This window comes from Anas acuta, chromosome 24, assembly GCF_963932015.1.
Source record: "Anas acuta chromosome 24, bAnaAcu1.1, whole genome shotgun sequence".
Lineage (NCBI taxonomy): Eukaryota > Metazoa > Chordata > Aves > Anseriformes > Anatidae > Anas > Anas acuta.
This window is the reverse complement of record NC_089002.1, coordinates 2,058,833-2,072,696: the sequence shown is the minus strand read 5'-3', so window position 1 is coordinate 2,072,696 and position 13,864 is coordinate 2,058,833. Positions and strand designations below refer to the sequence as shown.

General features: G+C 59.9%; 1 protein-coding gene across 2 annotated transcripts in view; it reads right to left on the bottom strand.

The window, feature by feature from the left end:
• ITPR3 (inositol 1,4,5-trisphosphate receptor type 3) overlaps positions 1–13,864 on the bottom strand; it is a 40,531-nt gene that overhangs the window by 18,694 nt on the left and 7,973 nt on the right. For both annotated transcript variants that reach the window (XM_068659740.1, XM_068659741.1), the window contains exons 2-20: positions 13,760–13,830; positions 9,807–9,928; positions 7,463–7,549; positions 7,109–7,267; positions 6,885–6,983; positions 6,699–6,782; positions 5,728–5,874; positions 5,261–5,356; positions 4,207–4,257; positions 3,461–3,603; positions 3,196–3,295; positions 2,760–2,920; positions 1,882–2,023; positions 1,610–1,771; positions 1,292–1,464; positions 1,035–1,154; positions 705–887; positions 353–604; positions 20–164 (exon numbers count right to left, since the gene is read on the bottom strand). In XM_068659740.1, coding sequence (XP_068515841.1) covers positions 20–164; positions 353–604; positions 705–887; positions 1,035–1,154; positions 1,292–1,464; positions 1,610–1,771; positions 1,882–2,023; positions 2,760–2,920; positions 3,196–3,295; positions 3,461–3,603; positions 4,207–4,257; positions 5,261–5,356; positions 5,728–5,874; positions 6,699–6,782; positions 6,885–6,983; positions 7,109–7,267; positions 7,463–7,549; positions 9,807–9,928; positions 13,760–13,830 — 2,497 coding nt within the window. The remainder of the gene's footprint in view (positions 1–19; positions 165–352; positions 605–704; positions 888–1,034; positions 1,155–1,291; positions 1,465–1,609; positions 1,772–1,881; positions 2,024–2,759; positions 2,921–3,195; positions 3,296–3,460; positions 3,604–4,206; positions 4,258–5,260; positions 5,357–5,727; positions 5,875–6,698; positions 6,783–6,884; positions 6,984–7,108; positions 7,268–7,462; positions 7,550–9,806; positions 9,929–13,759; positions 13,831–13,864) is intronic.

Genomic DNA, 13,864 nt, shown 5'->3' with positions numbered 1-13,864 from the left:
ACACCAGCGGGTCTCGCACCTCGAAGGTGAGCTTGTTCTTCTCCTCGTTGGCGAAGGGCACCGCCTCGCTCACCACGTTGTTCAGGTAATCCTCCACAAACTCCATGGTGCTGGCAAACTTGTTTTTCTTGTCATCTCGCGAGGCGTTGAGGTTGGAGTCGTAGCTGCGAGGGGAGACAGCAGGATGAGCTGGATGGCAGTGGGTCTCCTTGCCCAGCCGGGCAGGAGCACTGCCCAGGGGCCTGCTGAGAGCCATCACGGCCAGGAGCGATGCTTGTGACTGTGATGGAGACCACAGGAGGACATCTGCCACCCCACCTCCCACGTCCCCCAAAGCCCCAGCGCCTCTCACTCTTTGATGGTGATGGCCGTGGGGATCTCGGTCCAGAGCCGTGCAAACTTGACAGGCATCACCAGCTCCTGGGGGTCCCTGTCCACGTGCACGTGCAACATGAGGTGGCAGAAGGACGCCCGGAGATCGAAGGGCAGCATTTCATCCGCCATGCAGAGGAAGATCAGGTCCACCCCCAGCTGCTGGGAGATCTCCTTGATGGCCAAGTACTGGCGGTCCAGACACATGCGGGCAAAGAGCTTCAGCTGGTACCTGTGTGGGGACAAGGTGGAGAAGGAGCGAGGCCATGCAACCCTTACGTCCTCACCCCATCTCCCCAGAGCCTGGGGAGAGGGTGCCACAGGATTGTCACCTGTAGTAGCTGAGAACGTTCTCGTCGTGGGCATTGCCAGCCCGGGCCTCCTGTGCCAGCTGCCGGATGCTTTTCTCGTGGTGGTCATTGTTCTTGTCGGTCCAGGTGAGCCAAACCTCCTCCTCCGAGTACTCGATGCTCAGGTACTCGTGGGTCTGGGACATCTCCTTCACTGGCCGCAGCCTGGGGTGGGGTAGGAGTAAACTTGGAGATGCTGCTGAGGACGGAGCACCTCGGGGCGTGATGGGGGTTTTACAGGGGTACCATGGCAGCAGGCAGGGCCAGGCACTGAACCCTGGCCATGGAAAATCTCTCCCCATGACTACTCACTCAGTTTTGATGAGGATGTCACTATTTTTTGGGTCCAGCACGCACTTGCAGATCAGCTCCTGGGTGACGGGGATGGCGATGTGGTTGGACACGCACAGGTCCGAGAGGTAGTCCAAAAACCTGTGGAGCGAGGGCAGGGCAGAGACAGCTCGCTGTGAAAGGGGGTCCATGGGGGGGCTCTTTTTGCCTCTGCTCAAGGCACATCCCACCCGTCAAGCTGCTCAAAGCCCCTCGGGACGGGGGTGCTGGGCACGCACCGTGGCTCGCGGTTCTTGCGCACCAGGCTGACGAAGGTCTCCACCTCGGTCTTCGTGATGTGCTTCTCCAGCAGCTTGCGGTTGTTGTGCAGCAGGGCCGTGATGGTGTCCTCGGCCAGGATGTCGTAGCCGATCTGGGACTGCATCATCCCGAACTGCTTGGCTATGTGCTCCTGGAGCAGGCAGAGAGATGGTGAGTGTGAGGCTGCACAGCAGGGTCTGCTGATGCTCCCCTACCCCACCACAACCTCTGCAGCCCCCCAGGGCTGTGCAACATGAGGTGGGATGGGGGCTCCCCACTTCTACCCCCCAACCCACCTGGTTTTTGCGATAATCCTCCTGGGAGTGCCGCAGCACACGGTAGCACAGCCGAAACATGTACTGGTAGGGAGCGTTCTTCTGGTCCGACAGCTCCTCCAGCCGCACCAGGGGCCCTTCGCCACCTTTGTCCTTGAAGGGGGCTTTCAGGATCCCAAAGATCTGCCCCCAAAGCAGGGATGTAAGTGCTGTGTCACCCTCCACACCGCCTCCCATGCATGGCTGGGCATCAGACCTCAGCCTTGCCCAGGTGCACGGTCGTGGCCGCTTACCTGCTTCAGGATGTTCTGCTCCCGCATGAGCTTCTGCCGCTCCCGGTTGGGCTTGGTCACCACGATGTCCAGCACGTTCTGGCCGTTGTTGGGGACATCGCTGACGAAGAACACCAAGTCCTCCAGCAGTTGGATCACGAACCTGCAAGGGGCACGGTGCCAGTGGGGCGGTGGGACCCTCCTTCCAGGGAGGCCACTCACCCACCGCACGCAGCCCACCCATGATCAGGTGCCTGCAATGCTGCTGGCACATTTTGTAGGACCAAAAAGCCCACGTTCAGGGCTCAAAACACTGCCGGGGAAGCTGCTGGCCGATTCTTCCTACTGCTAGAGGCCAGTGGCTGCCCTGAAGCGTGAGGCTTTGCAGCCCCTGCAGTTCCTACGGAAATTATTGTCTCAAGTCAGGTGCCATGGTAAATGTCATGGGTTTGTGCTCGTGATTCATGCCGGGGATTTTGCGTTCAGTGCCTCTGCCCCTTGAGTCACATTCAGAGCGGTGCAAGCGCCATGGGACCAGCGTGGGGCGGGCTGGCAGGGCGGCAGCGGCTCGCTCTGTCCCACCGGGTATCTGTGTTTGCTCAGGAAACGCCAAGAACCCACCCACCTAAAAATAACACCGTGACTAACCAGGCTGCCCCTATCATGGGGCCATCTCCCAGCCCCTCAGTTATTTTTCTAGCAGCAAAGGAGGGGCCAGAGCGGGTCTGTGCTGTTATCTGATTTCCTCGCCAGATCCCTGGGAGAAGCAGGCGTGGATTTGGGTCACGGGCAGGAAAGCAAGGCAGAGCCGGCACCATGACCCAGGCAGGGGCCCCATTCTGCAGAGATGCTGGAGGGCTCCAGCACAGCCCCATCTCCACGGGGAAATGACTTTTTACCTCCGGTCGTTCTGGCTGAGAAAACCTTCGTTCATCTTCTCCACCACATTGGCCAGCATCGAGCTGGCGTCGTTGGCAAAGTCCAGGTCCCGGATCTCAGACACGGGCACGGAGACGATGGCGAACGCTTCTTTGTCTTCTTTGGTGGGACACGTGCCCAGCTGGGAAGGAACAGGGAAGCGGTGTCACAGAGGCAGGGCAGCACCAAGTGTCCCCACATCCACCCAGCTGGCACCAGGGGCCCAGTTTGTCCCCACTGGAAGGACTGGGATGGGCTCGAGGTGACTGGGGGAGGCTGCGGGCTGGCGTCCCACTGCCCCCTTGGGTCATCACGGTCCCTGGGTGAAGGTTGGGGTGCCCCTGGGCACAGCAGGGTGGGAAGGAGGAAGGAGCCAGGGGGTAAATCCGTGGACGGGAGGAGGGCGTGGGGCCGCACCATGAGGCGGATGGGTCTCTCCTCATCAATGTCGATGGGCACGTAGGTGCTCTGGATCCACGTGTTGGTGCAGAGGTGGCGCAGCCGCACGTACGAGTTCCTGCAGACAGCACGGTGCCTTGGTCAGCAGCCCCCGCGCAGACATGCTGGCACCCACCACTTCCCCCAGCACCCAGCAAAGCTCCCCTTGTGACAAAACCTCCCACCGTGGATGAATCCTCCCTTCTTTATTTCCACCCCTCCGTGTTGGCGCACGCTCACGTACCGCGGGACGAAGGAGTCCGTCTTCTGCAGCGTGGTGGGGTCCAGCTCGAAGAGGGAGGCGATGTCGTTGCCGTGGGGCACGGCCACCAGCCGGTACTTGATCTTCTCCCCCGTGTTCCTGCGGCTGGAGCGGCTGCTGCCCCCCTGCACCAGGGAAAATGGCTTTGAGCCCCGAGCGGGGAGGTCGCCCCGCCGAGCCCAGCCTCTCTGTGCACGCAGCATCGGAGGACACGCAGCGGCTACGCTCAGTGCAGAAGCTTTGGCTCGGGTGCCGGGCTGAGCCTCGCAGTGCGGAGGCAAACGAGGGGCTGCAAGAGCACAAGCATGGCACAATGCCCCTGAGCTACGGGGACACCCCTTCTCCAAACCTCACCGGAGAGGAAAAAAAAAATAAGTCCAAATCTCTCTTCTACCAGCACTTCATCTGCACACCCCCGTGGCCTGGGGATCCAACATGCACTGGGACCCCTCTCCGACAGATTTCGGCGGGGTCCTCTTGCAAGCGGGACATGGGGATGCTACTCTAGAGTGCGGGATGCAGGATGCTCTGCTCGGCAGCCCTGTGCCAGGACAGCCTCCAGCCACAACCTCAGCACCAAGCGGGACCCGGTGGCACAGCGCGGGCACTGTCCCCGTGGCGGGCTCTTTTTTTGGGGCATTTCCCTGCTTTCAGGCAGAGTCTAAGAGGCAGCGTGGTTTCAGGCAGCGGCAGCAGCATTTCTGCTAGCAAGGCTGCACACAGCTCACCGTGGGCGCTGCTTTGGGCTCAGCCACGTCTCCTTTATAACTTGGGTTTTCCTGAAAAGTTAAAGAGGGAGATGAAAGACAGCTCCCAGCCCTCCCCCTCAGTCCCTCCAAAGCCCTAAGCGTGGGGCGTTGGTTCTGTTCCTTCCTTGCTCATGCACACTGCAGAGAGACAAAACCTGCCCGGATGGGGCTGGAGGACGCGACCCACGCCCAGGGCACAGCGCTGCAGCCCCACGGAGGAGGACAGAGCCCCGGGGCTCTGCATGGCAGCAAGACAAGGTCTCGCTGCAAATCCCTCGAGGCCCCAGGTTAGGGTCTCGCTGAGCACCACAAGCCAGGCAGCACCAGCCCAGGATGGGGATCTTCTTTCCTCTGCAGAGGTCAGCTGAATGTCTTTTGGTTTAAAGCACCCAAATCTCAGAGGCTCAGCATCGGATCCAGTAAGTGCTATTTCCATCCTGCCCATGGCAGAAGGGGCCCCCTTGGGTCATCTTCCACAGTGATGGCACGCCTTCAGCACGGGGTGCACCCAGCTCCCCCAGCACATCCCTGCTCCCCCGGCAGCAGGTCTAACACTTTTCCCTTGGGCATTAGTGTCACATAAACCACATTACCTAAGAGCAGAAGCCTCTTTGTGCCTCTGTCAGGAGGCCTTACGCTGGCCTTAAATGGGAGCAAAACCTATTTGGTGGTTTCCAGGCTCAGGTTTTGCCCACACCTCCCCCAGCCCTTCCCAGCCCTGGATGCTTCCACTGACCAGAGGATGAGGAAGGACAAAACCCGGACAGGAAGAGTTAAACGCAGCCGGATGAGCTATCTGCTGCTTCCATCCCACAAGGAGGTTGTGCCAGTACAGTCGCTTGGCCCAGAGTGAGCAAACAGAGGAAAATCCCAGCCACCCCCTCCTGCCCCCCAGTTACGCGTGCCAGGGCCAGAGGGGAGGCAGCCAGGAGCATTTTGGATATCGCTGCTCTATCTAAGGGTGGGTTCTACTTCTGTTGACAGCCTCTCGAGGGCAGGGCAGCTTTCTGCACCCCTGTGCTCGCCCCCTTACCTCGGCTGCCAGGTAGTTGCCCGTGGCAAGGTGCTTGAAGCGGTACAAGCCGTTCCAGTGCCCGGCGCCCCCTCGGCATGGGTCGTGGTGGACCACCTGGAAGGAGCAGAGGAGCACTCAGCTGTGATACCAGTCCTGGTCCTGGCCCCCAGCAAAGCCACCAGTGACAAGATCCCCATCCTGTCCCAAAGGAGCCTACAAGCAAAGAAGCTTGGGGCGCTGAGCCACCAAGGGGCTGAGGGACACCCATCTCCTCCAGGGCAGCCCGAGCTATAAAATCGCCCGTCCGTCAGCACACGTGGCTTCCAGCTCCCTCTCAGAGCTCAAGCCTTCTGCTGGCTTTCACCAGGGCACTCAGGCCACCAGAAAGTGGAAATTCAAGGCCAGAAACACACTGAAACAAGCACTGTTTCCAACAGCCTCCCCAGGCACGGGGAGGCACCCCGGATGCCCACGGCCCCGCTTACCTCCACCTCCCACAGGGCGTTGGAGCTGGTGGCCGAGGTGGCCGACTGCCTCAGGGTGGTGCGGAGGAAGACGTGCAGCTTGCCTTTGTACTCGTCGCAGGTGAGGAACTTCTCCTGCTCGGCGTGGAAGAGCCTCACCACGTCCCCCTGGCACCGGGACATGGCAGTGAGGACACGGAGGCAGCATCCCCCCCCCAGACTCATGAAGGAGGGTGGCCGTGGCTCTGCTAAAAGCCACTTCTAGCAGCACAAATGCTCCTCCAAGCTCAGGGGAGGGCACCTTGCCTGTGCATGGGGTGGTGGGGACACGGGGGCACCCTGTGCTTTGCGATGCCATCGCTCTGTTTACTTGCACCAGCTGCTTCTCTCTGCCTCTACTCCCCAGGCTGTGAAATGGGTACAAACCCCCTGTTTGCACCCCCAGAGCGGGCAGAGGCTCTGCTCACCAACACATTTATGGCATTAACACCCCTAGAGGAGGATGCAGAGGAAGCTGGGGATAAGCAGGCGCCTGGGGATGAAGATCTGTGAGGTCCTAACAATCAATATCCAGCCAGCTGCTTCCTGGAGGACCTCCGACCCGAACAATAGCTCTGCAGGGAAAGTTCCTTTCCCAGGCAGCAGCCAGCCCTGCTGCATGGCTGAACAGCCAGAGATTGTCCCCGTAGCTGGAACCAGAGCTGGCACCATGTGTGCCTCATATTGTCCTTGGGAGCCGATTGAATACAATAAGGCAGGGGGTAACCTGATGCCCCCTGGGCACCTCCTGCCCATAGATACCGAAAATCCCAGCTCCAGCTCCCTGTTAAGTGCTCCGAGTGATGAATTCCCCTAGAAACCAAGCCCCTTGAGGCATCCTGCTCTTGTCACACAGCCAAACATCTACAGTGTCCTGCCCGAGCAGGGGATGGGGATGGATCCCCTGAGCCCGTCACGTCCCGAGTGGCCGGCGGCCGAACCTCCTTCCTTACCCCCTTCAGCACTTCCTCCATGTGGTCGCGGAACTGCATGAAAAGGTTGATTTTCCAGCTGGTGTTACAATTGACTGAGTTCACCTAGGCAGCAAGAGAGCAAGGTCACAATCCCAGAAGGGAAATGGGACAAGAAAAGAACAAAAAAAAAAGAAAACCAGTCGAGCCCCCAGCCAGCCCCAGCACCTCCTTGCAGCCGGCGTTGTCTGCAAGCTCGTAGTTGCTGGCGTGCAGCGGCTGCCCGGCGTTCACGGGGTTCAGGATCACTTTGTCTCCCACGACTACCTGGGGAGCAAAAGGAGAACAGGGGAGAGCGCATGAGAAGGGTGCTCGGTGGGGATGTGAGCCCTGGCGTGCCTGAGCACTGCTCAGCCCAGCTTCTTCTGGGGGCTTTGCAGCCCTGTGCTCACATTATCTCCATTGCTCCTCAGCTTCCAGAAGGGCTGGATGAAGAGCCAGGACCCCTCGTTGCCGGTGGCATCCAGCGTCACCCGCATGGCGTTCTTCTCCAGCAGGGCCGGCAGCCGCTTGTTCACCGTCAGGTATTTGTTGCTCTTCATGTGCAGGAGCTGAGGAGCAAACATTGGGGTGAGCTGGGGCGACCTGGCACAGCCCCAGGTCCCCGGTGCTGGTCCTACCCAGGAGGGACACCGCGAGCCCCTGCCCACCAGGTGCCCAGCTCACATTCACTGGATCTGTGCGTTTTTTCCCCAAAACCCAGCAGCCCGAGCAGCCTGGGGGCAGAGGAGCTGTGAGTGCTGTACCTGTATGACGCTGCCGTACTTCACCACGTCCCCATGCACTTTCTTGTTCTCAGTCTCGTTCTGCTTCTGCTCCATCTGGGCCGCGTGCTGGATGCCAAAAGGAGAAGAGCTCAGGGTGAAGCAGCCCCATCCCACCCAGAGCAAGCCCCAGGGGCACCACCGGCACCCTGAGCTACGGGGAGGGCAGGGGACAGGCTGTGACATGGCCTCAGCATCCCTCTGTCCCCCAGGTACCATGGTCCATAAGATGGTCCTCAGCATCGGAGAGCTGAGCCCAGGACCCTGCTGTGGCCCTACGCAACCACATGAAGCACATGGGAGCTTTAAGCCAAGGATTTAAAAATTTGCACAGGCTTCTCCAAAATTCCCCAATACGGGGTGGCACCACAAACAGACCAAGGGCTGGGGCGATGCTCCTGCCCAGTGGACCAGTGGCACTGGGGGCTCCTGGCAGCACCGACACCGACATTCAGAAGGCTGCACATCAGCAGTGCCGTGCCCAGAGCTGTCAGCATTTTCAGATCTGCCACGGGCTGCTCCTGCCAGCCCCTCTCTCCTAAACCACAGACGTTTTCAACGTGGCAGCTCTGGCAGCCAGAGGGGTGCTGTCAACAGACGTGGTGCAAGGCAGGAATCTGCTCCGGCAGCGGATCCGTCTGGGAACGGCGAGGGTGCGGCACCGGCCCCAGCATGGGCACAGCCCGGGCAGCACCAGCCCTGCGCTCCCATGGAGCTGGGATGGGAAAACCACAGCGAGGGATGGGGCTGGGAGAGCATCCGCCCCTGCCCATCCTGCTTCCTCCCCCTCTTGCATGAGGAATTGGGAAAGAAAGCTGGAATCACAGCCTGTACTCTGCGGGAGGATGGGGCAGGCGGTCTGTGATGCGAATCAGGGCTTCGAATCTGCCCAGCGCACCACACTGGGCTCCAGCCCCTTCTCTCTTTTGGGCATCGCCACCGCTTTGGTTAATTCTCCATCCCCACGCAGTGCTGGGTGCCACCCATGGGATGTGCTCCCACCTGGCCAGGGACCACAGCAGTGTCTGATGCCATCGGGAAAACAAACTGAGAGCCTGGGGAAACTCGCTCTGCTGCCGAGCTGGGAGTTTAACAATCACCCCGTGCAGCAACACGGCCCCGGTGAGACATCAGGCACCGCGGTGGCTCCTAAATCTGCACCCAGATCTCAACTCCTCCCTTGCTGAAAGACACGGGGCTAGGAGTGGGGACAGGCTGCCCCGAGCCAACAGGGGCTGGCGTTGGCAGCCTGTCCCTCATAGGGAACGGTGTCTGTCCCCTATAGGGATGGGGCACCAGGGATGTGCACGGGGCAGCCCCAGAGGCTGCGGGGTGGCTCTGAAGATGTCAGGGGTGGGAGGAAAACCTCTGTGGTGCATCTGGCTGCACTTGCAATTAGTCGGCCGAGAAAACACTGAGCCTTAAACCCCCTTAAAAGCAAAGGGGCAGGAGCAAAAGCACAGAAAGGCACCAGTGGGTACGGGGCAGGGTTTCTCCTGCCGGGACCTGGGCTGCTGCTGCTTCAGGAAGCTCTCTGGGGGTTGCTGCTGCCTTCAGCCCACTCCCGGTGCCGGAGGCGTGTGCCAAAAGAGCAACACCGGGAGCAGCAGGACAGAGCGAGGATACTACAGGATCTCTTGAAGACAAAACTGAAGCAAGGTTCAATCAATCAGGCTCAGAAATGAGCCTCTCCGTCCAGTCGTGGCCAGTACGGCTGTCAACGTTACAAATTACTGCCTAAGCAGAGCAGGAAAATGCATGTTTCTGAGCGCGGTCAAGGAGGCGCTGACCCTGTCTCGGCATCTCCAACCCAAGCCAGGACGCCCTGGCCGGACACTGCCTCGGACTTCGCTCACCAAAAGCAAAGCTGGGGGAGCTGCGGGGACCAGCTTGAAGCCTGGCGAGATGATTTAATGAATCCTGCCTGAGCTTCGGTGCTATGAATCATCCTCAGGGCCTCGCCAGCTGTCTGAGGTGATTATGCAATGTTTAACATGGGCCTTTTCCAAACCTCGTGGAAGTCAACAGGAGCCTTTCACTTCCCCAGCCCGTTGGAGCAGGTCCTGCTCACAACGGCTCCGTGCCGGGCACCCCTGGGTGCCGGGGCTGTGCCGGGGGGAAGGCAGCGGGACAGGAGGCAGCAGAGCCAAGCAGGGGGACACCCAAAAACAGAAAAACCCAGGGCAGGTCCTGGCTTCCCAGGCATGTTTTCCAGGAAGCAGAATGTCTCTGGGTTTGCACAGCGAGGGGTTTCGTGGCTGCCACCCTACCCGCCCACGGGGACCGTCCCCACTGGCCAGTGCCTCGCGCTGGGAGCTCCGCTCACCTGCAGCTTCTGCAGCAGCACCACATCAGCGATCTTCTCCTTGTCCTGCTTGGTCTGCTTGGCCTTCCAGTACTGCTTCTGGGCAGAGTAGCGGTTCATGGGACATACTTTGAAGAGGCAATCTGGGAGCAGAGGGAGCCACACGTGAAGCCGCAGCGGCTTGGGACCAGCGTCACCCAGTGCCCCTGTGGGTCCCTGCTCCCAACCCAGCAGCATCCTCCCAGCCCACAGCCACCCCATCTGCTGCTAGGGGTCCAAAGCGGACAGGTAGAAGGTCGAGCCACTCGCTGGTAGCTGATGGACTAGTTTTGGGTAATAAATAAAGAGGCCAGGAGTGACTCCACTGCTTGGACTCGCGATACAAGCATTCCCATCGGAAACGGCCACGCAATTTGGGAAGGAAAGCTTCAGGGGGAGAAAACGTATTGATGAAGCACAGCTGGGCTGAACCGGGAGCGGATCCTGCTGGAGGAAGGGAGCAGAGGCAGTGGGATAGGGACAGGAGCAGGCGTCCCCACACTGCCCTTGCTGCTCTGCAGCCCCTGAACCGAGGCAGCAAGGCCACGGGATGCTGTCCCCTCGGTGGCCGTGCCACCAGGACTCTGCAAACACACTGCTGCTCTCCCGTGCCTGCTCACAACGAGACTTAATTAACAGTGCTGGAAGCTACGAGCCAGCGCTCCTAAAATCTGTATTGCAAACAGCTGCACTTCCAGTCCTAAAAGAAACGCTCTGGGGATGCAAAGGGTTTGGATCCTGGCTCCCGCAGACACTGGCAGCGTGGATGTGCTCTGCTCCCCAGTTTGCTGCTATTCCCCACGCTGCTGTGGCCAAATGGGGGGGTGCAGACCCCCAGGGCTGAGATTTGTGAATCCAGGCACAAGAGCAGCCCTCTAGAAGCCAGGAGGCAGCTCCATCATGCATCTGATTCAGCTCTCAGTATGAAGCTGCGTTGGGACAGGGGGCGACGGCAGGAAGGGACCTGCAGCCTGGGTCACCCGAATTACGCCTGAAATAGCAGCCCAGAACCTTCAGACACAAAAAGAAAAATCACTTCCATCTCTGGCCCCGGTCCCAGCTCGCTGGCAAGCACGTATTTATTTACCTGGGAGTGACGAACAAACAAGCACAGAGCACAGTTCTCACCGGCTTGGGCTGCTGGTTAGGGGCCAAGTTTCACATTTCATTTTACAGGTCTATTTGCTAATGGCATGTCCCGTGCCAAGGAGGCTTTGTGACGCTGGGCTTTTAATCAGGGACTCGAGTGTAGCTGCTGTAATGCCTGGCTGCATTCTCCCACTGCCTCCAAGCAGGGCCACAGAAACACTCTGGGCCACCTGCAGCACCTTGAATTGTTTTCATTAAATTGTTAATTAGGTTGCAAAAGGACCTGGTGGAAAGGAGAAACTGAGGAATGCGGGAGGGGAAAAAAAAATCCAGCGTAGCTATTAAGACAGAGGTGCAAATCAACCCCCTGCCTCCAAGCACGCCCTGTCCGCAGGGGCTGCTCACATCCCCATCGCTGCACGCCAAGCCCGGTTTTGCAAGGAAGGAAACTGAGGCACGGAGTCAGTTGCACACGGAAAGGCTTCAGCAAGGCTCGTGCTGGAAGCCGGAGGTTTTGGCACCCAGGTGTACGTGCCGAGGAGATTTTGCAAGACGGATGGTGGGCGGAAAGCAGGGAAGCCGAGGAAAGCTCCCATGTCAGCACTGCCCGGCGAGCACCAAGCCGGAGCAGCGCCCAGATGTGGATCAGGGATGGGGCTGAGCAGCTCCTGATGGGCACAGCCATGGAGATGAAACCTCCCGCGTGTCCACCGGGGAGGATCCAGGGTATTTGGGGCACCAGCACCCAGGCTCCAGCTGCCCCCTTGGCCTGCAATCATCGCAGTCTCTGCTCCAAGCCCCAGCTCAGGCACCTGCCCCACTGAGCGCAGGACTTGGTGTTTTATTTGCTTCTTCCCAGTGTGCCCAAAGGCAGGGCTGAGAAGAGGTTTGGGGGGAAGAAAACACAATGAAAAGCAAATATCCGAGAAGCACCAGGTGCCTTTTAGAGGCTCGGAGGGCACGATGCAGGCAGCCCAGCCGGAGCCCCTCACTGCAGAGCCAGGCTCCTGGCTGGCTTTGGGCACTTCCAAAACCCACCTGGGTCTGACTGCATGGGGAAGGGCCCTGCTCCCCGCTCCGTGCCCCCAAACCCCCCGGCAGCGAGGCAACGAGCACCAGGGAGCTGAGCCGGGAAGGGCAGGGTCCAGCCACAGGATACGGGGACGGCAACAACCCATTAAAATCCTCTTAAGCCTCTTGCTGCTGCAGCAGGGAAACAGCACCAGCCCGTTGTTTTTACCTCCCTCGCGGTGATAGCTATCGACAAGGCAGACTGCTACTTTTCCGGCCATTAAAACAAGCGGCTGGATATCCTGATACGGTTTGCCGGGAGCAGGGCTACGTCTAGAGCAGACCTTAGTCTGGAAAAGAGATTCAACACCCGCCCATGTCCAGGAAGGGAGACGCTGCGGCTGCTGGGACCAGCAAGCCCGCGGAACTGGTGCCGGTTTGCGCCCAGCTCCCAGCTGTTCCCAGGCAGCCCCAGGTGAAAGTCCACTGGGAGAGGGATGGCTGCCGGGTGTGCCAGGGCTGCTGGGCTCTGCGGGGCTGTCAGATGTCCCCAAAGTCAGCCCCAAACCCAAACAAGTGGCAGCGGCTTCCACGGAGAGCCAGGTCGCTGCTTGGCAGTGGGGAAGGCACAGCACCCCGCTGCAGGCAGTTAAAAAAAAATCATTAAAAAAAATGAACGGGCCTGGGGCACGAAGCAGAGTGGGAAACCAGTATTTAAACAGATTTTTTTTTCAAAAAGCCTTGAAATTATGGTAGCTGGTATATAAAGAACGGCTGCCGTAAACTAACCCCCAAATCCAACAACGCAATCACTGCTTTGGGGAAGTTTTCCCAGAGCACAGCCATGCCTCGGTCCCTACCTGCCACAGCACCCGCAGGACCCGCGGGGTGCTCCAGGCACCCAGACCCACCAGGATGCCCTCAGGGACCCCTCCCTGCAGCGTGCCAGGCACAAAAACACCATTTCCCAGCGTTGGGCACAAAAAGGAGATGCCCCAGGTGCAGCGCTTTGCTCCCGCAGAGCCCAAAGGTCTCTCCCCAGGGGCTAACACAGCCTGGGAGCAGGAGGCTCTCCCCAGCAGCCTGGCCGGGCTTCTCCCGAGCATTCCCACACGCCGGGATCCATCCCAGCCCTCGGGTGACTCATCCATCCCCTTTTCCGCCCGGCCCGGCCGTCGCAGCTCTCTCCCGCTCAGCGCTGCCAGCACGGGGAACAACGAGCACGGCCCCGAGCGCTCGACGAGATGGCGCGGCCCAAAACGTGACCGCCGAGGCTGGGTAGGGATTTACCTAAACCCTGCCCGCCTCGTAAAAGGGTGGCTTAATCCCCCGGCTCCCTCTGAGGTGCAGCCAAGCAGGGCAGATGTAATTAGCGCTGAGTGCTAACAGACTTGCCTTGAAGTAGTTTGCCTGTTGCAACTGCCCCTCTCTCTGTCCCCTCCTGTTTTTTTTTTTCTCCCCCCTGCTCCCAGCCCGCAGATACCCAGCTGCCAGCATCCCTAGGGATGTGTTTGGGTACGGACCCACCTTTGCAGAGGGCAGCTCCCCGCTCCGTAGGGCTGGGTTATGGGGTCCCAAGGACCATCCCAGCACGGAGGCAGTTCCAGTAAATGTATAAACGCACCCAGAGGTGAACTGAGGAGGGTGGCTTTGGCCAAGCCATGGTGACAAACTACAGCAGCTAAAATCCCTCCGGGCTCCACTGGAAAGGGCTCACCCCGGTCCTGGGCGAGCTGGGACCCCGGTCCCCATCCCTGGCACAGATGCTCAGGGCTGTGGTGCCCCCACGGTGTCACTGCAGTGACCGAGCTGCCCCAACACGGCCCCAACCTCACCTCGAAACTTCTTGGGAGGGTTGTCCAGGTCTCCAGCCGCCGGCTCCACCACGCACCGGTCGTCCACCAGCCTGCAGGACCAAGCAGGGACAGAGCTTCAGATAC